General features: G+C 35.8%; 2 protein-coding genes across 4 annotated transcripts in view; both read right to left on the bottom strand.

Moving 5' to 3' along the window:
• The window catches only part of LOC112512337 (ABSCISIC ACID-INSENSITIVE 5-like protein 2), a 14,538-nt gene extending 2,190 nt beyond the window's left edge, over positions 1 to 12,348 (bottom strand). Inside the window, exons 1-3 of one of the 3 annotated variants that reach the window (XM_025118227.1) lie at positions 12,210 to 12,348; positions 11,022 to 12,024; positions 10,830 to 10,901 (exon numbers count right to left, since the gene is read on the bottom strand). In XM_025118227.1, coding sequence (XP_024973995.1) covers positions 10,830 to 10,901; positions 11,022 to 11,900 — 951 coding nt within the window. In that variant the 5' untranslated portion in view covers positions 11,901 to 12,024; positions 12,210 to 12,348. Of the gene's footprint in view, positions 1 to 9,687; positions 10,164 to 10,829; positions 10,936 to 11,021 lie in introns of those variants that run through there. The other 2 variants (XM_025118228.1, XR_003069226.1) reach the window with 2 other exon arrangements.
• Positions 11,985 to 22,510, bottom strand: part of LOC112512796 (acyl transferase 4-like) — a 12,378-nt gene continuing 1,852 nt past the window's right edge. Inside the window, exons 4-6 of the mRNA XM_025118938.1 lie at positions 21,260 to 21,517; positions 12,210 to 12,303; positions 11,985 to 12,059 (exon numbers count right to left, since the gene is read on the bottom strand). Coding sequence (XP_024974706.1) covers positions 11,985 to 12,059; positions 12,210 to 12,303; positions 21,260 to 21,517 — 427 coding nt within the window. The remainder of the gene's footprint in view (positions 12,060 to 12,209; positions 12,304 to 21,259; positions 21,518 to 22,510) is intronic.

Here is a 22,510-nt window from a genome sequence, read left to right as displayed (position 1 = left end):
ACCCCCTACCCCCACTCCCGCCCTCATTATGACTTGTCCCCATCCCACCCCCTTCCCCACCACATGGGTGGGTAGTGGCGGGGGTAGCTTTGATGACGACAATAGTGTCATGGTGGTCGGTCGGGTGTGGGCGAGGCGGTAGGGAGTTAAGGGTGGGTGAATGGGCAGGGTAGGGTGGTAGTTGTGACGATGACAGAAGTGTCATGGTGGTCGGTAGGGTGTGGGCAGGGGTGGGGAGGTAGATATTGGTAGATAGGCAGGGTGGGGGTGGTAGTTGTGACGATGACATAAGTGTCATGGTGGTCGGTACGGTGTGGGCAGGTGGTGGGGAGGTAGGTTGAGGGTGGGGCAGTGGTGGGGTGGTAGCTTTGACGACGATAGTAGTGGCATGGTGGTAGGTATGGGTGGGTTGGGCGTGTCAGTGGTGGGTTGGGGTAGGGTGGGGGTGAGTGGTGGTTGTGACGACAATAGTAGTGGTGTGGTGGTGGGTTTGGGGCGTGACAATGACAATAGTAACATGGTCGAAGTAGGGATGTGGGGTGGGTGTGATGACAACAATAGTGGCATGGTGGTCAGTGGTGGGTTGGGGTGGGTTGTAGTGGGGGTGGGTGGGGGTTGTGATGACGATAGTACTGGTGCGGTTGTGGGGGGTAAGGGTGGGGCATGACAGTTACAGTAGTAGCATGGTCATGGTGGGGGCAAGGGATGGGCGATGTGGAATTTATTGCTTCACTTATGCCAAATAATGATGAATTCTTTAATTTGTGGAATTCAAAGGATACCATCCATTTCAATATGTGAACCAAAGAAAGAAATTGATCATTCCAATTACTTTGAATTCCTTTGAATTCTGCGAACCAAACAGCACCTAATAGAATTGGAGTACAAACATACACAAATTGAGAATATCTTTGAAAAACTAGACCAAGTGTCAAGGATTTAGCAATTACTAACAAAGAACGGACGAGATTAAATGTTTTGATTTTTTTTTCTTGCTTTAGGTTTAAGAAAGGCATGTAATCATGGTAAAGACTCATATGACACCAATTTTTGCAACTATTGAAAAGCTATTAGTTTTGACTCACTCAAGCTGCACACTTATAATACTAGGAACTACCTATCATTCGCCAAAGGGTCAGTGGTACCAGGGTACCCGGGTTACAGGTTGATCCGTTGATCCCGACCTCCTTGGAGGTCAAGGTTTAAAGCCTCACCACGAGTGAGGAGTGTGAGAGAGTTTTGCCAAAATTGAATATTATATACTTTAAAAAAAGACTACCTATCATTCTCCATCCATCTATTCTTACCATGGATGCTGATCTTTCAGGTATACATTGATCAACTGAAGGTTCGTGTCGGATAAGTTCATAAGGAACATAACACTCTGAGATCTGTATGCCAAGCATTTTTTGTTTGGGCAGTTACAAATGAATTGTTCTTCGTAAATGTAGCTGTGATTTATCTACACACACAAATATGTGTATAGGTTACTACCATTCAAAATTTAGTAAAACTGAGATGCTCAACTCTGCTACTTGCGTTTGGTACATGGACCGGACAAGATGGAACTAGAGTGAGTTGTCTATGTAGTGTTTGATAAGATTAGGCCATAACAGAACAAGTAAAAATTAAATAACTTCATTAAAAAATATTTACCATATAATGGTTATAAACGAGACATGTCAAGTACATATTAAATAATTTTATTAAAAACATTTATGCATAATTTCTTTATATATATATATATATATAGAGAGAGAGAGAGAGAGAGTCTAGGATTATGTGAGAAATTTTCATTTTCGTGAGAATTTGAGAAAATGCGAAGGTCCTTCTATATTTTGTGAAAGTTGTAACCCCCGAAGGTTACATAATACTATGTGAAGTTTTGGCCTACACACAATATAAGGTTACATAATACTATGTGAAGTTTTGGCCTACACACAATATAAGGTTACATAATACTATGTGAAGTTTTGGCCTACACACAATATAAGGTTCTATTCACAAGTCTCACAATGAAGTATCATTATATTGTGTTTCTCACCCTCTCGCGAAAAGGGGTTGTTCTCACTGGAACCCAACCATATATATAGGGAGGTTGATGGGAAAACCCCCCAAAAAATGAAAATTTGAGGAACACCCTGGTAACCATTTATCTGGACGGTATGCACATTGCATAAAAGTAATTGAAGTCGTTTCTTGGTTTTTATGCACATGCGCATACCATCCAAATGAACACTTACCAGGGAGTTCCTCAGTTTTTCATTTTTTTGCGGTTTTCCCTGAACCTAACCTTTTATATATATAGTTGATATGAATAGTAACAACATAAACAATTCACATTCAACTAGCAATAAGAACTATTACCCACTAACCGAGCAGAGTCTAGCAACAAAAAGTTTCACTTATTTATTATAAGAATTTGAAAGCTAGCAAGTGGTCTTCCCCCCACCCGAAGGGGGGGGGGAGGAGAGTGAACACAACAGAGAGTGCTTCTCAGGGAGGAGCACGATCTCCTTAGTGTTGCTTGTGTAGCCTTTTTGATCCTTGTGTTAGGAAGCAGAGCAAGCGAGCGGATGCGAGCGATCAACTGCAAGCGAGAGGAAGCGAGCGATCTACTCGGGTAGGGCCCCATCTAATATCTATCTCACTCAGAGCAGGGAGTGCTCCTCAGGTGAGAAAAGATGAGAGGCGAAGAGATGCAGAGGCATATATAAAGAGGCATACCGCATATATGGGTACAGCAAAGACCCAATGTGAATTTTAATATTTTCTCCTCCTTTCATGTAGTATATTAATTGAGCAAATGCTTAATGGTCTTAGATTTAATTTAAACTGAAAGTGCATAAGAGAAAAAGACCAATAAAATGACCCACAAAACCAACTTAAGCCTCAGCTCAACCAATCATGTGCCTCGTCCTTCAGACCAGTCGGCCTCAACCAAGGTGAGGTCTAGACACATGCCTCTTTCTTAAGCATTTCTCATCCATACCCCATTGTTTTCTGGCTCATTATTGTTGGATGAGCTAAATCTAAATAGTGTTCTTTGTTGAGTTCTAATCCATAGATTCTTGACCAATTCTAAGATAGGAAGCATGTTCTAATTTTTATGTTGGGGTTTTCATATCCTTGTCTTTAGGTGGATTCACGCTCTTGGCGCATGCACACACTACTAATTTATGGCGTCTGTTTACTCCCTTGTTCATGAGATGTTCACTAGTACATGATCTTGCAACTCAAGACAAGGGAACTTCTGGAAGTTATGGAAAAGGTTTCGATAGGGGATACGCTGTCATCTCCTAACATAAGACACTAGATGTTTGTTGAGGTTGCAATGACGTCTAGGGCAGTCTGAGTTGTTCCTTAGATGGCTATGGATCACATGAACTTGTCACCTATTGATCTACAAGGTTGTTCAATTGGTTTTCATTAAGCTCTGTAAGGATTAAGCCGTGTGTATGATGTAAGATAAATTATGTTCGGTTGTTGTGCTAAAGAAACAGTCTGAATGTCAAAAATGACTATTTTACCCCTCAGTCTATATTAAACACCAGTTAAAATAACTATTTGAAACCACAAGGGTGGTGCTTGATTGGTTTAAGCTTGGGCTCCAAAGGTCAAAGTACCTGGAGGTCTCAGGTTCAAATCCAAGGAGGAATAAGAATCCCCTTGTGGCCACGGAGGTTCAAATGCGGTGACTCTGGGCTACCCGCAAAGCAGGTGGTCGCCCTGGGATTAGTTGGCTCATATAGCGGGTTGGATATACAGGTTAATAAAAAAATAACTATTTGATAAATATGTTGAATAACAGATTTTGAATAATAATAAAATATCAATTTAAGCGTTTCTAAAATAAATAAATAAAACTTGATCAAGCATAATTATATGGATTCAGTGATATAATCACCATTTGGCGTCAATCGACAATGTTTCGACTTTCAATTTTAGCATTTATGTTTAAAAAAATGTAAATTGGATAAAAATGATATCCACCCAATATTTATGTTTTTGCAAACGGAATCAGTTCACCAAATTTGAACGATGTGAACCTATTTGGATGTTAATTTTTTTTAATATTAGTATTTCAATATTACATATACAAGTATTAAAATTTTCTTGTAGTTACTTTAATACAAGCAACTTTTACATGTTAATTATACTCCGGTATAGTATCATTGGTATTTTGAATATTGCTAATTATAGAATTATTAGTATTTTTAATTTATTAGAAATTTAATTAGATAGTATAATTACAATTGTTAAAAGAACATGTTAATGAAAAAATAAAGGGGGTTCATTAATAAAGAAATATGTGTGAAATAAGGAAAGGGAGGGCATGGATAAAATATTGATGGATTAATGGGTACATCACCCTTCAACTGGTTTAATGGATAAGTCATCCTCTGGCCATTAAGCCACAACTGAACAACCTTGAATGGCTTACCGAATAGACTATATATCCCATTAAGCCGTTACAGAACAACCCTGTATGAGGCTTACCAAATAGACTATACATCCCATTAAGCCATTACGAAACAACCCTTGACTCTCTGAAGTAGCCATTCGATCTCATTTAGAGTTTAGAGTGTAGTATCGAATGAATCTTCAGAATGCATGAAATTAGGGGTGTACAAAAAACCGTCAAACCCTTCAACGTGCCCAATCCATCCCGCTAACAACCCAACTAAACCCAACCCGCTACACCGCCAATTAAGAGGCTTGAAATTGGGTTAGCCTAGCTCAACCCAACCCAACCCACCGCTAATATATAATTGCGTAACTTTGATAAAATTTTATTTATATCTATATATAATATAATACTCTATTAGATATAAATTTATATATATATATATATATATATATATTAATAATTTGTAAAATTCTATATAATGTTTCTTGAGTTTATGTTTTAGTTTCCCTTTAGCTATATGTATAGTACAGGCTATCAAAAGAGATTCACCACCAAAGAATGACAAAAAAGAATCTATTAATCCAAAGACTCCCTCATTTGATGTTTTACCATTGGAGATCATTTTTGCAGCAACAACAAATGCATGTGCTGGAGAATATGACTGATACTTAGTTGACGAACCTATCAATCCAAAGACTCCCTCATTTGATGTTTTACTTTGGTGGAAAGAAATGTTAATAGTTATAGCATTTCACTACAACAACATTAGGTTTATAGGACGCCTAAAATGTCTAAGCGTCCTAATATGATACTGTATAAGACTTAAGTTTATAGGAAGAAACAAAAAAATGCCCAATCTAAAAATGTTACTATGTTTATAGGACGCTTTTGTGTTTCTTAACATGTTTTTAGGACATTTTTAAAATAGTGTCCTATTAGTTATTTTATTACGACACTATTCGAGAAAGTGTCATATAAACACAAGTGCCCTGTATTAGATGAGTTTATTGGACACTTCTCAAAATTGTTCTATAAAATAGCTAATACGACACTATTTAAAAAGAGTACTAGAAAACTTGTTGAAATGTCCAAAAGATTCCTATAAACCTGTTGTAACCCTATTAGATAGGACGTTTTATAGTTTGCTCCTATAAACTTTTAAGTCCTATAAAGTATTTCATTTGTCAATTTATGTAACTACTAACCCGCCAACCCGCCCCAACCCGCAAGGTTTGGGTTATACTTCTGAATGAGTTGGGTTGGGGTGAGATCTTTTCAAATCACCATAATTGGGTGGGGTTGTATAAATGCCGTAAACCGCCCAACCCAACCTGCATACACCCCTACATGAAATCTAGTCATGAATCACATTGAAACCACACTGACCTTCGATCTTTGTTCTGGTTTGGGCAGGTCCATCATTTGAATGCTTTAACATGCTTGACCGTTTGACATTGTTGTTTGATTGTTCATTGGTCTAAACCGGGGAGCTGATGCTTCTTTAATTGCCTCACAATCTTCCCTTGCTTTCTGGTATTAAATTTGTTGGCTTGGGGAATTATGATAATTTTTTTGTTTTGATATATTGTAATTTGGTCTCTTAATTTAGAAATTTTATATATTGGCCCACAGTTTGCTATTTCTTTTCATTGAAATTTGTTTTTTCTTTCTACGAGCCATTTTAAGCACTTTATGAGATTCTGAGCAAGCAGAAGATGTAGTTTTGTTACAGATTTTCGAAGGGAATATATTTACACCTCAAGCAGGGGTTCCGTAATTCACAGGTTTAGTTAGTGGAACACATAGTGTCTGCTAACGAGCAGATTGTTTTCTGATTCTTTTGTTACACATTGTGACTTGTGAGAACATGTGGACCCAGATTACTCTCCAAAAGAGCCCTTGATGAGAGAATGGAGGTTGCAAATAGAGGATAAATGATCCAAGTCTAGCCGATGTTGGACTCTAACATGACTTGTTTGCCTCCATCTTTCTCATTGCATAGGTTATTCACTGAGGTGCAACAGACAAGGAAAACTATCCTCAATACACACTTCTAGATGACCAGTCAAGTTGCCGACATTTGCCATGTTCCAGGTCCATTGGGGCCATAGGCTAAGGGGCTATTTACAAAACGCTTACCAGGTAAGCGCTTACCATGTGTCACTTACCTTAGCGGGTGGGCATGGCAATGACCAAGAATTTATTTATTTATTCTTTTTGAAGTATACCCGGTAAGAATGACAATTTACCGGTAAGAGACATAGCAAGGACCGATAGTCTTAGCCAGTAAGCTAGGAAGAAGACTCTTAACCAATAAGCGCTTGCCAAGTAAACAACACTTGCCAACAATCCTATTTGATGGCCGCGAATGTTACCTGATAAGATGAGGGTGGTGGCTATTGCCGGTAATCATTCGGTAAATGGCCTCTAAGTAGTAATGATCTCTGACTTGGATCTTTCTAATCTTTATATGTCCACCTTTTTTATACTTCGGTGAGACTTGCTAAAAATTATAATTATCCGATCAACTTATTCCACTTTCAAGAATTTCAGAAATCTTGGATGAGAACATGTGTCAAATGTCGGTCTATATCAGCTAGATGTTCTTTCCTGTACTGCATATCTTAGTAAGGGTAGTAATCAGGAATGTGAAACCAACTAGTCATCCTTTATCTGGAGTGTTTGGCGAAATTAAGTTCGGGTTAACTTATTTTTAGCTAATGTGATGCACCTTGTCAAATTTAGCTAATATCATGAGTCTTGTCAAAATGGGTGAACACATTTATGATTGTTACCCACCCATAGTCATCCTAGATCTAGAGGTACTTTATAATTTATTCATTCCAATGTATAGGGTCCTTCCCCTTGTTTTGTAAGTTGTTGTATACGATCTTTTTTTACTTTCATTGGTAACTTTTATGAGACTATATGGTTTACACTAAAAGACACAAGCCAAAAAACTCTTCATTTTTGTCAACTTGTTGCACAAAATAAAATCGACATATGAAATATTTGTGATGCTAAGGCTTATTTTTTTTTTTTTTGAAGACTTTACAAGATATATCGATACCGCTCACGATATTATAGTACTAATTTGTATTGCCGGATGCAGGAACACGTTTGTTGTAGGTTATTGTACCATGTTGATTCATCATAATATTCCTCATCGCATACCATCTACTTTCATTCTTCTCCCTGTCTTGTGGGACAGTCCACAGAGGTAAGGTTTACGTACATATTAACCCCCCMCCCCCCCCCCCGGGACCCTACCTCCAGATTGGATACTGGAACGGTTTGGTTTGGTTTTTTATACCATCTACTTTTTCGTTGAAGGAAAAATACCTTGGTTCGCAGCTCTCTTTTAATGTTGATCTTTCGTGCTATCAACATGATTTTTCATTGTGGTTTGACCAAACTTGATGCCAGGGAAAACAGTTGTATCTTTGTTTGGTACTCTTGTCATAAAAAGGATATTGATGTCACTCCTAGTTTGACTATAATAGATGCAAGCAGATTGGTATGGTCTTGTGTTTCAATAAGATTGTGATTATTGGGGATGAAACAAAGGGTGTTACAACTCTCAAAATCTTTATGCAGAGGCAGTTTCAGACCAATCATTTGAGCCTCATGTTACTCGTATATCAATTATGCCTTGTGTCCACACAGCAACAAGAAACATTGCATGTTTGTTGGATCAGTATCTGTTTCTTTGTCATCAAAGGACAAATGGGGTCTGAAATTAATCTTCTCAAACTATTCTTATTGAGTTGAAAGCAAGAAACATGGCATATCAATTTCTAGTCTTAAGTCTAAAGATCAAACTATATCTAGAAAGCACGTCAGCTGACTTTCGTAACTTGTTACCTCACTTAGATACATTGTTTCATACATGAATTTGGTGACCCTACATTTCATTAGAGGGAGATGTATTGACAAGGAAATTATGTGCATTTCCAAAGATATTTGATGAGCATACCATATATATCGAGGTAGACTACCACTTTGTTCGTGAGAATGCAGTTGCCACTTCTTGAGAACATTCATATTGGTTTGGACAAGTTCTTGAAATCAGGTGGTCAAAGTTTTAACTAGGCCCCATTGTGGAATTGGTTTAATTCCACATGTAAGTTGGATAACCAAATCAAATCAAACTGACCCAGTAAATCCCACACGAAATGTATGGTCTGACCTCTACCTCAAAGAGTAGAGTGGCAGTAAAGACCGCGGGCTTGTGCAAGAGTGTGAGCAAACATGTCGAAAGAACAGACTAGCACATGGTGAACGTAGAAGGGAGGAAAATAAGAAAAAAGATAACACATAAGTACATTGATAACATACACAAGATAAGTTAAGGTGAAACAGACGGAGCACAACCCTAACCTAAACTGCATGCCCTCTACCCCCAAGCTTCTCCAACTCCCTTTTGTCAACCACACGAGCTACAGATCCCCACATCTAGTCTGCTACCCTAGTATTTTGTCTCCAAATACTCCTACCAAAGGTTATGTCCTCAAAAATGCCTAAAGTAACCATGTCTATCTTTTATTGTTCATCCACGTCCTCCTCGGCCTTCCCCTCCCCCTCACCCCCTCAATTGCCACTCTATCTTTGGATATTTGAGTATTTGACATATATGCTCCAACTTGCGGCATCATACATAAATTATCATACATGTACAACCTACCTCGCGAGATTTGGGGCCAAGTGATTCTTACAAGTTATGTGATTAACCACATGTCCTCCACTAGACAAAACTTCCCATAATTGTTACACTCTTTCTTTATTCTACTCCAAGGATTCTAGTTAATGTTCACTTTCCATATGGAACTTAGAAAACCTACGGCTAGAGCTATTCAATGTGTTTTTATTGGGTACTTGTTACGCCTAGTTCTATATAACTATATTAATTCATTTTAAGCACATGAGGTGGGGTTAACCAATAAAAGGCACTGTATTAAGGTAATATAGCACCTATACTACCATAATAGAATTAGTTTATAGGAGCATCTTCAACAGATTCTCTAAAATAGAGAAAATGAATGTTTTGTTTTCTTTGCTCCAACAAATTCTCTATATTGTTCTCTAAAATGGAGAAAACTCCAAGTTTAGAGAATTCTCTAAAACTTGATGGGAGGAGAGAGAAATGATTTTTATTTATTCCCACCAATGGGATTGAGTTATTATTATTTTATATAAATTTTTTTAAAAAGCGTAATGGGATGATAACATTATAGAATATTTCAATAATATAATTGATGTTGAAATTCTCTAAAATAGAGAATTTGTTGGAGTTGAAGGTAATCTTTTTTAAGATTTTGACTTTTGGTTCTCTATTTTAGAGAAATTATAGTTAATATGTTGGAGATACTCTAAGGAGTTAGGAGAAGAGTAATGTTCACTGCATTTGATCATAAACAATATAGAGAGAGAATTGAGCATCCTAGAGAATGCCCGACTCTTGAAAGTAGGTATATTTTCTGTTTGTTGCTTTTGTATTTGTATTCAATAGATATCATTCAGGTTCCAATCAAATTGGCATCAAAGCCGCTTCTGGGAACTGGGAGAGAAACTAGAAAGGGAAATCAGGGCAGACCAATCCACGACAGTCGCAAAATCTCAGGAATAGATGAATTGATTGAAGCCACATTTAGGTAGGCTTGAGGTTGCACCTCCATTTTTTGCTATATAAGTGGTTTCAAGCCTAAAACATGGTTGTGCATGTAACAACTTGAAGAAACCTGGCTCACAAGCCCTACAAAAGGAACCAAGAAGCAAAATGGTATACAAAAATTATTTTGTTCATGAACAATCAATTAAGCAAAAAAAGGTTGTGTCAAGAGCAGTAGTTGTGCTAGGTTTGCGGCCCTGTAACTAGGGTCCATAAAGAAGTATTGGAGCTATCGGAAGATACCAAAGATTTCCAATAAGAAGATACTGAAGGAATCAATCACAATCCCTAATGGTGGTAGTGTTGCCTTAATGAAGGGTCAAGACACATCCCTTAATTAACAAGAGAGAAAGAGAAGAAAATAGACATGCACATGAGCAACTTCAATTAACTTCTAACAGTCCTCTAACACGATAAAGTTATACCCAACATGATGTAACAACAAAGACAAATGGCTTCACATTGAGTAGGCCCTGAACATGCATCATTATTCATTGATTTTAGTTGCAGTTTTTTCGCCAATGTTATTATTTAGAATAGAGGTATTTAGCAAGTTAAGATATATACATGTGCAGGCAATAAAATAATGCCTATGCGGCTGGGAAATATTCATGGTAGGTGTATATACTTGTTTTCTCTATTTACACCAAATATGAGAAAAATAACATGAATTATTAGACCAAATATGAGGACATCATAAGACCAAGAAAAGAAAATTGTAGAATAGTAACCAATTAAAATAAGACATACCTTCTCTCTTTTAAGTCTTTCGTTTTCCTCTTCCAAACGTGAAACTTTGTTCTCCAGCTCATGCGTGTAAGCCTATCCAACCATATAGAAGTCTCTTATGACTTGTCTACAGGAGAGAAAGAGAAAGATACAGAAAAAAGCAGTACCTGGCTAGGATAAAAAAATGACAAAAAAAACATTTCGAAATCATACCTGTTTCCTTGCTCGTGAGCGTGCAGCAGATTCTCTATTTTTTATCATTCTTTTTTGCCTTCTTTCCACGGTCTTCTCCATTACATCTCCAGATGCAACTCTTTTCCGTCCAGGCGTTTGTGTATCAGACAGAGTACTCATCAAAGGGGAAGGAGACATTGTCATTTGAGTCTCGGAATAAGCCGGGTCCATGATTTGGTTAGCACTGCTAGGGAGGGGTGGTTGAACTTGATGATGGCTTGGCATGAACACATGTTGCTGCTGAATTGGTGGGATTTGGAATTGCATCCATTGTGCTTGTTGGGGACTAATATTCTGTTGGGCCAATGCACTTGAGTCAGCTCCTAGAACAGAAGCCAGATTCTTTTTCTCCTGAGAAGATTTACTCACAATCCCAGCCTTGGCTAAGAAATCCTCTAGGGTCATCTCACCAAGAGTCGGTTGTTTCCCCCGCCCAGCCTTCCTATCAAGATTATGATCATTACCACCATTATCATCCTTCTTCTTTTGACCCTGTTGGATATCTTGCCACAATTCATCAACAGTCTTCTTGCTCAGATCCCTGGAGAGATCAAGGCTCGACTGGTGAGCCATAGAAGAGGTAGAAGCAAGCTGGGTGTGTTGAGAGTGGTAAAGTGGTCCAGCCCCACTACCCATCCCTTCATTAGCTTCAGTTTCAGCAGTCCAAATACTCTTGAGAAGCTCATCAAGATTCATACTGCTAAGAGGTTTCCCTAAATCCCCTAATTGGTGCTGAACCTCATCCAGAGTTAGGTTATACAAAGGGCCTTGTTTTGAAAATCCGTCTGATTTAGGATGTTGGGTTCCACCATTTCCACCACCACCACCGCCATGTGATCCCATTGTTCGAGTCCCCATAGACAAAACCCCTAAGCTCTAAATACTAATCAATTCCTTCAAGCAGATAATTAATCCCAAATTCCAAAAATTGAAAAAGATCGATCACTTTTCCTCTAAACCACCGAAAACAACGACTCCTAACCTGCAACGTGAAATCCGAAAGAAAAACAACTCAATCTGAACAATTCGTCAAGGGAATTCTAACTACAGTCGCATGATTTTTATTCGACCTTCCTAATTCAAGATACCCAGGGAGAAAGAGGGATATGAATCGGCGTTGAATGATAAGAAATTCATTATACGAAATGGGTTGGAGGAAAAACTGACCAGAGATGCAAAACCAGAAAAAGAAGAATCATGCTGAGATGGATTTAGCTTCTTCTTCCATGCAGCAGAAGCAGCAGCAACAAATGCCCAACATCTTCCATAACAAAACATCTATTCCATCGAAATTAGCACATCTTAGAACACAAGTGATCAATTATATACTCCACATTCAATAGAATAAGCCAAATTCAATGCCACTCCCCTTTAAATAAATAAGATGTAAATTATGATTTTACTCCCTATAGTTTGTTTAAAATTGCCATTTTTGTTCATGTATTTTTGAAGTTACAGTTTTAGTCCTTATAGTTTATAATTGTCTTTGTTTTTTTCGTCCTTCATATAATTGTTATAATTAAGGGGTTCTTGACTTAACTAATCTTTTTAAAAAAGTATAAAAATAACTCAAAAAATACATTTTTCACAAAAAATAATATGAAAAAGCTGACATAGAGGCGAAGGATGTGGCCCCTCACGTTGTGGAGGGCGACTTTTGTTGCTGGGGACATTTCACGAAATGACCCACATGGATGACCCCATATGATTTGATTTAATTCCTACTTTGACCTTAGTTTTATTTTTATTGAATCAATTTCTCATACTTTATCCTTATATATATATATATATATATATATATATCATATCAATCACACTCAAACCAAACTTACACACTTCAAACCAAGAAGAAATTCTCTCTAAAAAAGAAATGACAAAAAATTGAGAAAGTATTGGTATGTGTTCTTAATGGAGGTTCGTGGCAGGTAGTTAATGGAGCATTAGATTATATTCAAGAAACACAAAAAGGTTATCGTGTTGTTGCGGATGCACGTAAACATTCGGGTTTGGTTATTTATTTGGCGAAAAAATTAAACTTACCAGATTCAGGAGCCTAATAAGAAGAAGATTTTACCTGGGGATGCTTACATACCTTCTAAGTTCTTTGTGAACGTTGATAAAACTCAAGTGGTAGTTCAAAAAATGTAGTTTAAGGCTAGATTTCTAGTTCATTACAGTCAGAGATTCAAAAGTCTAAATCAGTGCAACCATTAACTAAAGTTGAATCTTGTCACTCATAAGATATATTTCTGGAGAATAAAGCTTAATATATGTTCAAAAGGACTTCTTTAATTGCCAGTTGTGACTTATGTAGATATGTTGCAAGATGCACCAGTTCAGTTCAAAGAGATGTATTTTGACTTCTTGAGATCCATAGCAAAACTCATGAGAGCAGTCATCTTTGATCTCAAGATTACTAGATTGAATGAAGTTGAGCACAATAAATTTACAAAGAGTTATGAGTTTGTAGTGGTCAAGGAAGATGGGAATGTGTATTCTTTTACTGAAGCAGACTTTCCTAACATGAATGCCTATGAATTTCTTGATCTATACCATATGCTAGAACCTGAAGAAGATACACACTTCAAGTATAAAAAAAACATTGGTTTCAATCAAAGAGGCTATGAGAAGAACAATTGATAGAGCCAATAAAGAAGATTTTTCAAGTGGTTTTATAAATGAGTCTTGATAAAGTCAACCTCACAGCTCCAAAGAAGAATCTAAAAGGGTTTGAGAAGTACATAACTGGTACATTGCTTGATCATCCTGATTTTGACATTGTTTGCAAAGACATTAATTTGAAGAAAAGTTTCTTCTGGACCAATGAAGTAGCCAAGTATTCCTATGGTATACTAAAGTTTTTCAAGGGTCATTTTGCTAAGAAAAGATATAGGAATGAAGAATTGTGTTCCAAGATTGAGCCGTATATTGATGCTACTTTGAACCTGAGGAATTTGGTTGTTACATTCAAAGAGCGCTCAAGTGCTAAAATGACTAAATCTTCATCTGATCCAAGGGGGAGATTGTTATAATCACAATTATATGGAAGATGGATCAGAGGAAGGGTTAGATCTCTAGGCTTGAAGAGTCAGAGATCTAGATGGACTACACAAAAAACTAATGTATCAACTCAGACTTAGGATTTCATGAAGAACTAGAAGAAGTTCTACTCAAGTCAAATCTCTGATCAAGCTGAGAAGACTTGTGCAATTTAGAAGTCTTAATAGTACACGAGGAAAACTTCTATCGGTTTAGTTGTTAAGCGACTTAACTATCATGTACTATATATAGAAAGTTTCTCTTTTGTAATTGTAACTATTGGACTCAACTATTTGGATTTGATGATAACACATAATAATATCCGATCAAATACTTGTAATGTTTTAGGTTTTGAAGTTGTTGCCTACTATCCAATATACAAAAAGGATTCGAAATGTTAAAGGATCCAATTTATATAGGACCCTATAGTTCAGAATCTAAAGTTGAGAAGGATGTACTTTTGGTGTATCCTAAGTAAACCTTGTAATTCAGATGCTCAGTCGTCCTTTTAAATATGAATTCCATTGTAAAATCTTTAAGTCCTATTTTATAATATATTATCTGATCAAGTAAAACGCCTTTAGCAAAATCGAAGTTGAATTGAAGTTAGATAGACACCAAAATGTATTAGATTTATTATCTAAGACAATAGAAGATCAGAAGACAAATAAGTCAAATAGTATGAAAAAAACTATCTGGCAAGCCGATTTTATAATGAAGACTTTAGGACCAAGTGTTTTTTACCAACTCTAGTCCTAGTGTGAGAGCATGTTCAACATGTCAGACAAAACTTTCTTTACTATTAATTCTAATCCTTAAGGCTGGTTACAAGCTGATGAGGTTAACTTATTAACCCAATATACATCACTTTTATCATCTTTTTAGTATTAAATAGTCTATCTCATCGAGTCTTTTTACTCTTTTCTTTTGCACTTTACTAGCTTTAGAGTTTGGTACATGATTTGGATTTGGCATAAGATTTATGCATTAAAGTGAGCAAATTCCTTAGTTTTATGCTAACCCTATATGTTCCTACGGGATGGTTGCTGTAGTAGATTCGACAGGAAGCTGTAGGATCGAATTTCGGTCTTACACAACTTTTTGGGCTAACTTTTGGGCCGAATTTGAAGACCTTTGATGGGCTTGGTCTTAAACTTTTGGGCTACTCTTATATTTATCTTTGGGATCCTTTTTGTCTATCATGGGCCCTAAGTCCTCTTTTGCTACTATAGAATATATGTAACTTATGTATGCTTTAAACATCATCACATAATACATTACATTATTCTCCTTTCATTTCTAGTTTAGTAATTGACTTTAGGGAGATATTTTTGCAAGTATTCTTTTATTGTTCCTATGTTTGGAACTTCCACAAGGCCGAATAGCTGTAATTTCTTTTCTTAATTCGAAGCTAATTTAGTTAATTGTAGTTCGTTTTGTTTATTTACGGTTATTTGAGATATTATAATTCAGTTTTACTTTTAGAGAACACTTTAATCATGGATTTACATTGGATTCAATTTCCAATTGTGGCTCGTGGTTATTATCTAAAAGACGGAAACATGATTATTAATTTCAAGTAAACCATGCAGTTGTTTTTAAGTTTGGAACAGAACTTTCTGCTAAGTTTTTAATTACTTTTAAGCTTTACATTTCTTGCTTTTTTTTATTGTTATTTATATTCTAGTCCTTTAATTTATGCAATTTACTTTCTGCATTTCATTTGTTGTTGTTTACCCTCCCGTACCATTTACTTTAAGTAATTTTATTTAATAATTAATTACTTGCGCAACAAGTTTCATTTCTTAGATTTTAACATTTTCAACTTATTCTCCGTATTTTCCATCTACGTTATTTACATTAAATTCTATACATCTTTTGTAAAAAGAAACCTAGCGATGATAGGAAACAACCTTAGCTTGAGGGTAAAATAAGTTAAGATTTAGACCCTGAAAAGGTAAAAAGGTGTCTTGAATATAACATTATATTTTAAAGTTATTTAAATCAGAATATTAATATTTCATTAAAGATTACATTTAATTAATTGACAACTGATTACTTGTATGAAAATATGTTAGCTTTTAAGAAGTTACTTTAAATATTAGTTATGAGATAATGTTAGATTGCTATAATTTTTTTTTACCGGATCACTTGTTTTTAACTCAATGAACCTTTACACCATTTACTTCTTCTTATAATTGATTTTTTTGTAGTTGATAAGTCACCAATCAACCAAAAGATTTTTTCAAATTCGCCATCTGAAATCAGTTTTTAAAGACCGGACTTTTTTTGAAAGACTTTACAACCATCTATGTGGGAACAATATTTGGTATTTTACTGTTATTACTTGTTACAATACGACAATAGATTAAGATGTATTCTTTCGTCAAGGTCTATTTTAGCCTTGAGCTTAAAGGTAGTATAAACCTGACAACACAAGCACATCACCTTGGGAAACAATTTGACACCCACCTGCGATTTTTTTAGAAAGTGATTTAGGCCATCTTTCTTATACATCATTCATACATATCTTCTTTGCACCCATGACCCTATCCTTTTATCAATTCTCAATGAAGCATTAACTAGTTCAAGTGTGAGGATGGAGTATGTGTAATCATATCCAACAAATCCCATAGAGTAGTAGAAAAAGCCCCAAAAGAAAAAAGAATCATCGAGTGAAATTAACTCCACAGTTAACCCACAGATCATATACAATAATTGAAAACCGGATCAAACCTGAAACCGACAACTAGGATCGAGAGTAGTAGGAATTCGAGAAGTGCTTCAAGAAGTGAGCTCATAAGCAGAGGACAAACTAGACCGATTTTAGGCTTTAGAAGTGCTTCAATTGCCACATGAAGACGATTATAGGCTTCAAATCGGGCCTTAAAGGAAAAGGATGAATTAGTGATTTTCTGCTGATGATTATGGTGCTTCCTTGATGCAGAGGAAGAAGAAATTCTATCGTTTTCCATGGTTTTTGTAGTTGTTGTGAGGAAGCCATTGGAAGTCGCCATTGTAGAGAGATTACGGGAACAGAGCACTGAGCACCAAGGGAGCAACACGAGAGAAGGTCGAGGGAGTAGCGATTTCTAGAGGAGGAGCATTGATTGACCTATAAAGGAGGAGCAACGATCTTTGGAGGATAAGGAGCATTGATCAATTTATAAAGGATGAGAGAAGGAGGGTAATTGGGGAATATTAATGGCTGAGGCCATGGGAGTAATGTATTTGAGCTGAGCGAATAAGCTCTCAGTTGAATGAATAATCCCCAACCGAACAACCTTTTATTGCTACGTAATAAGCTATAAGACTTATACAGCCCATTAAGCCACAAACGAACAGCCCCTCAGGCCATCTTTATTATACATCATCCATACACATCTTCTTTGCACCCATGACCCTATCCTTTTATCAGTTCTCAATGAAGACATTAACCAGTTCAGGTGTGAGGAGGGAGTATGTGTACTCATATGCAACAAAGCCCATAGGGCAGTAGAAAAATCCCCAAAAGAAAAAAAAATCATTGAGTGAAAAAAATGAAATACTCGTTGGTCCCAGCCGGATCTACAAGAGTTTATAGGTAACAGTTTGTAGAATGGGGGGTGAATACAGACACAGTAACTTTCACTTTTAAAAATTATATATTGATAAAGAAGATCAATAAAAATTATACATATTGTTTGTAGAAGAGATATGATACAAAATCTATATAAACAATCTAAGATACACACAAGATTACAAATAGCAATAAGAAAAGATTTGCTACAAGAAATAAGATAAGAAGAAATGTGCTCTTCACTTGTTAAAGTGAGTGTTTCTCTTAGACAGAGAGTAGTGAGAGAAGTAACTTCTTAGATAAGTTCTTAGTGAGGAAGATTGATAACTGAGAGGGGAACCACTCAGCTATTTATACCCATTGCATTAAATGCAATTCAGAAGGTACGCAACACGTGTCAAGCTTTTAGGGGAAAGCTTGTCCTTTGTTCATATATGACAGGATTTTGGCCATATATGAACAGTCCTCTTTCATAAAGTAGGTAAGCACGTTTAAAGTCAAAGGAGTGGCTTTGTACTATACTATACTTAGAAAGGTATGGGTTTGTCTTGTTTGTGTGAAGGACAAGACAAAAACAATCTTGCTTGACAAGATTCATTTGGTCGTTGAACACTGGAATAATGCTGAAATGTCTCATCAGTGTTCACTGAATCTTGCGCATACTTCACACTTGTGTAGACAAGTTTGTTATCACTAAATACCGCTTCAGATCACGAACTTGCTGGTCTCTAATCTTCAGCTTCTGTCTTCGACATTACTGAAGGATCTATGGTGTGAGTTTTGTCTTTTTGAAGTATAACAGTCTTTGAATGAATTACAATACATGTTCAACGATCACTGTACAGACTCAGTGAAAATCGCTGAAACTGAATGACAGGAACAATATACTTTGATAGTTAAAAGGGATCATCATCAAATCATTGAGAAAGAGGATCAATAAAGAATTTTTTTTTTGAAGAATGAACAAAATGTGAGGAAGAAGATATATTTGATATTTTAGAAAAGAATTAGGTTTTATTTTAAAGTTATATTGGTAAAACATAAGTCTGTTTCACCTTGTTCCAACTTGTTTCATAGGTGGGGTGAAATAAGCATGTTCCACAAAGGTCACCTTTGTTCTATTTTGTCATGCCCAATGTACTAACTGCACTATGTATGATCTTAAACAGGCTTCTTGTGCATGATATGACACTCTTTCTAGTTTTCTTTCGGATAATGGCCTCCTCATCATAAAATTGACAAACCTCTTCCTTTGAAAATCAATGGTCTTGTGTCATTCTTTTACAGATTAATGAGGACAACATTATTTTTGGTACGACTAATTTTCTCAAATAAAAAAGGAGGTTTACAAAACTCATGAAAAATCCGTCTGAGATAAGCATGGTGGGTGAACTAACATTTTTATAAGGTTTACTGATAAAACAATTAAAAAATTTATAAACTAAAGTAATTAATTATGTTAAAAAAATATTATTAAAAATAATTTTAATAAATTGGTCATCCTACACATCTCTTAGAATTACATGTAGTTTCTGATGCTAAATTAGTGAAATGTTACTAATTATCGGGGAATGTTTGGTTCTCTTTTGTATTTAACAACTAGTCGGCCAAATATAATTTTTATCACATGTCTATGTACAAGATATCAAGCTAATATGAAAGAATCCATTTAAAAGCCGCTAAAAGAATTTTTAAGTATCTGAAAGATAACACCAACCAAAGTTTATAGTATCCTAAAGACTCAGGTTCTAATCTAAAATGCTCTATTAGTTAACTGGGTTAACGGGACCAAGCAAAATCAAAAACGACAATGGTAAATCTGTATTAGATGAGAATTATAAAGTTTACTCTATCATCAATTACAAAATTATGAGAATTATAATAGATGAATCATATTACTCTAAAAAAATCTTTAATTAATCATTAAATATGGAAAATATGTTAAATTCAAAATTCGTTTTTTTATTAACCTGAATATCTAACCCGTTATGCAAATCGATTAATCCTAGGGCGACCACCTGTTTTACAGATAGTCCAGAGTCATCACATTTGAACATTCGTGGCCACAAGGGGATTTTTATATCATTTAAAAGAGCCCCAAATTATACCCATACACACATAAAAGAAGGGGTGTTGTCCTAATTAAGCCACATCGGCTCAATTATTAAGACGCAAAAAAACCACCATATACGGTTAAACGAATAAATTATTCATATCATTAAGCACGTTAAAGTTTAAATAAATAACATAAATCTATTACAAGCAAAAAATTTGATTGAAAAAGTATTAAGTTAATACAAGAGTAAAGTTCAATTATGGTCCTTAATGTTTGCAATTTTCAATACGAATCGTCCTCATACTTAAAAAACTCGGATTTGATACCTCACTTTTGTTAATTTCCGATGATTTGGGTCCCTCTTTATAACAGTCATTAACGTATTTCATTAAGTTAAAAATTACAAACATTAAAGACCAAAATTAAACGTTACTCTAAAAATACACATTAATTTTATTGTTATTGCTATTGATCACATAATTCTACATGCCTTTGGAGGTACTCTTGAAATTCTTGAAGATATCTTTTCTATGACTTAGGTGGTGGAGGATCTACTTCATACTATCAACAACTTATTGCATTCTTTTTTCAGGCGTGTATTAACATGTTAAATGTGAGATTTTAAATAGTACTTCCAAAAATTTGGGGCCTAAATTTACATGTGTTTAGGGTTTCTTTTATCGACTTGTGTAAAACTATAGCTGAAATTATTTAGGTTCAAACCATTAATTATTTGGTTTTAGGTTCAAATCTTTAATGGTTTAGGTTTAGTTTCAGATTGTTAATAGTTTTAGGTTTAGCCCATTTTTATTCTTAACATATATTTTATGTCATCCCATTTATGCAATGTAATTAAAAGTTTTGTATGTAGCAGGGCCTCCAAAAAGATTGGAACGTCCCTAGTGATCAAATGTTCGAATATTACTGAATGTGTGTAAGTATTTGTTATATATACTTCAAAAAAAAAAAGGATTGGAGAATGTTGAACACTCATTCAATATATATACTTCAAAAAAAAGGATTGGAGAATGTTGAACACTCATTCAACATCTTTTCTTGAAGTCTTTTGCATTTCAAACTTCAATATCTTAGGATGTTAATAGACACTACAACAAAATTAGGTTTATAGGACACCGTCAATCTCTAAGTGTCCCAATAAACTGCTTTATACGACTTATTTTATAAGACCAAAATATAAAGCGTCCTACCTAAAGGTGTTGTAAAGTTGATATGACATTTTTGGACGTCTTAACAAGTTTTTAGGACATTTTTAATACAAAACGTTGCATTAGTAACTTTATAGGACACTTTTAAGAAAGTGTCCTATAAACTCAATTTTTTATAGGACACTTATAGGTCAGTTTTTCAAATAGTGTTCTATAAAGTTGATAATGAGACACTTTATATTAAAAGTTTTCTAAAAAACTTATTACGACATCAAAAAATCGTCATATAAACTTATTACAACGCCTTTAGATATGACACTTTATTTTTTGGTCCTATAAACAAAGTCCTATAAAGAGGTCTATTAAGACGCTTAGAAATTAAGAGCGTCCTATAAACCTGATTTTGTTGTAGTGTGTAGAATGCTGCTTCAACTGATTAATGTGATGGAGTGGAATGTCTATATTATCTTGCTCCAACTCGTAATCAGCAGATGGGCGCATGAAATTTCTAGGTGGTGGTGTGGAATTTATTATTGTTTGTGGTTGAGGAAGACAATTAAAATGCCATAGTCGGGAAATGGTGAGTTGGTGGGCACCTCTAGCAAACTCACCAAATGCACTAAGGAACTGAGCTGCTCCTAGCCCATCGCATATAATTCCACTACAAAAATGCAGAGTATCAGCGAGGGAAAAATCCCTCGTAAATCCATCGCTGAAAGGGTAATCCGTCGTTGATACTCCGTCGGTCAAATAGTCGTAGGTAATGCTATCAGCGACGGATATTAGCGACGGATTTGCGAGGGATACTTTCAGCGACGGATCAACGAGGGAAGTATTTTGCGACGGATCTGCGAGGAAACTTTCAGCGACGGATCTGCGACGGATCCTTCAGTGACGGATCTGCGACGGATCCTTCAGCGACGGATCTGCGAGGGAACTTTCAGCGACGGATTTGCGAGGGAATTTTCAGCGACGGATCTGCGACGGATCCTTCAGCGACGGATTTGCGAGGGAACTTTCAGCGACGGATTTGCGACGGATACTTCACCAACACATAAAAATATATACATATAACACATAAAAATGAGAAAATAGAAAAAATAGGAAAATCTCTCGCTGATCCCACGCAGATCAGCGAGGGAAACTAATTTTTGTCAATTCCCTCACTGATCCCTCGTAGATCAGCGAGGGATCAGTGAGGGAATTGTCCTATTTTCTTGATTTTTATGTGTTACATGTACACATTTTTATATTTAGGTAGCGTATGTATACATGTGCATGTGTTATAAGTATATATACCCGTTAGCCCGTGTTATATACATATGTTTACACGACGTTGTATGTGTACTGGGATGTATATATACCCGTCGATCAATGTTATATACATATATATACATGATGTGTACTGGTTGCTAACCACGAGTGGATTGATGTATATATGTTTAAACGTATGTGTATATATGTGAATGTATAGATAATGTGTGTGTGTGTTATATGCGGATTTATTCGGTTTTATTGGGTCTTAAACCATTTAAATGTGCTTTGTTCGGTTTTATTGGACCTTAATCCATTTACCGAGCTATTTTGAGTTTATCGGGCCTTAATAAACTTTATTCAGTTTTATTTGACTTTATTCGGTTTAATGGGC

The sequence above is a fragment of the Cynara cardunculus genome (assembly GCF_001531365.2).
Source record: "Cynara cardunculus var. scolymus isolate 2C chromosome LG 5, CcrdV1, whole genome shotgun sequence".
NCBI classification, from domain to species: Eukaryota; Viridiplantae; Streptophyta; class Magnoliopsida; order Asterales; family Asteraceae; genus Cynara; species Cynara cardunculus.
The sequence above is the reverse complement of the archived record's forward strand: the minus strand, read 5'-3'. Positions and strand labels throughout refer to the sequence as shown.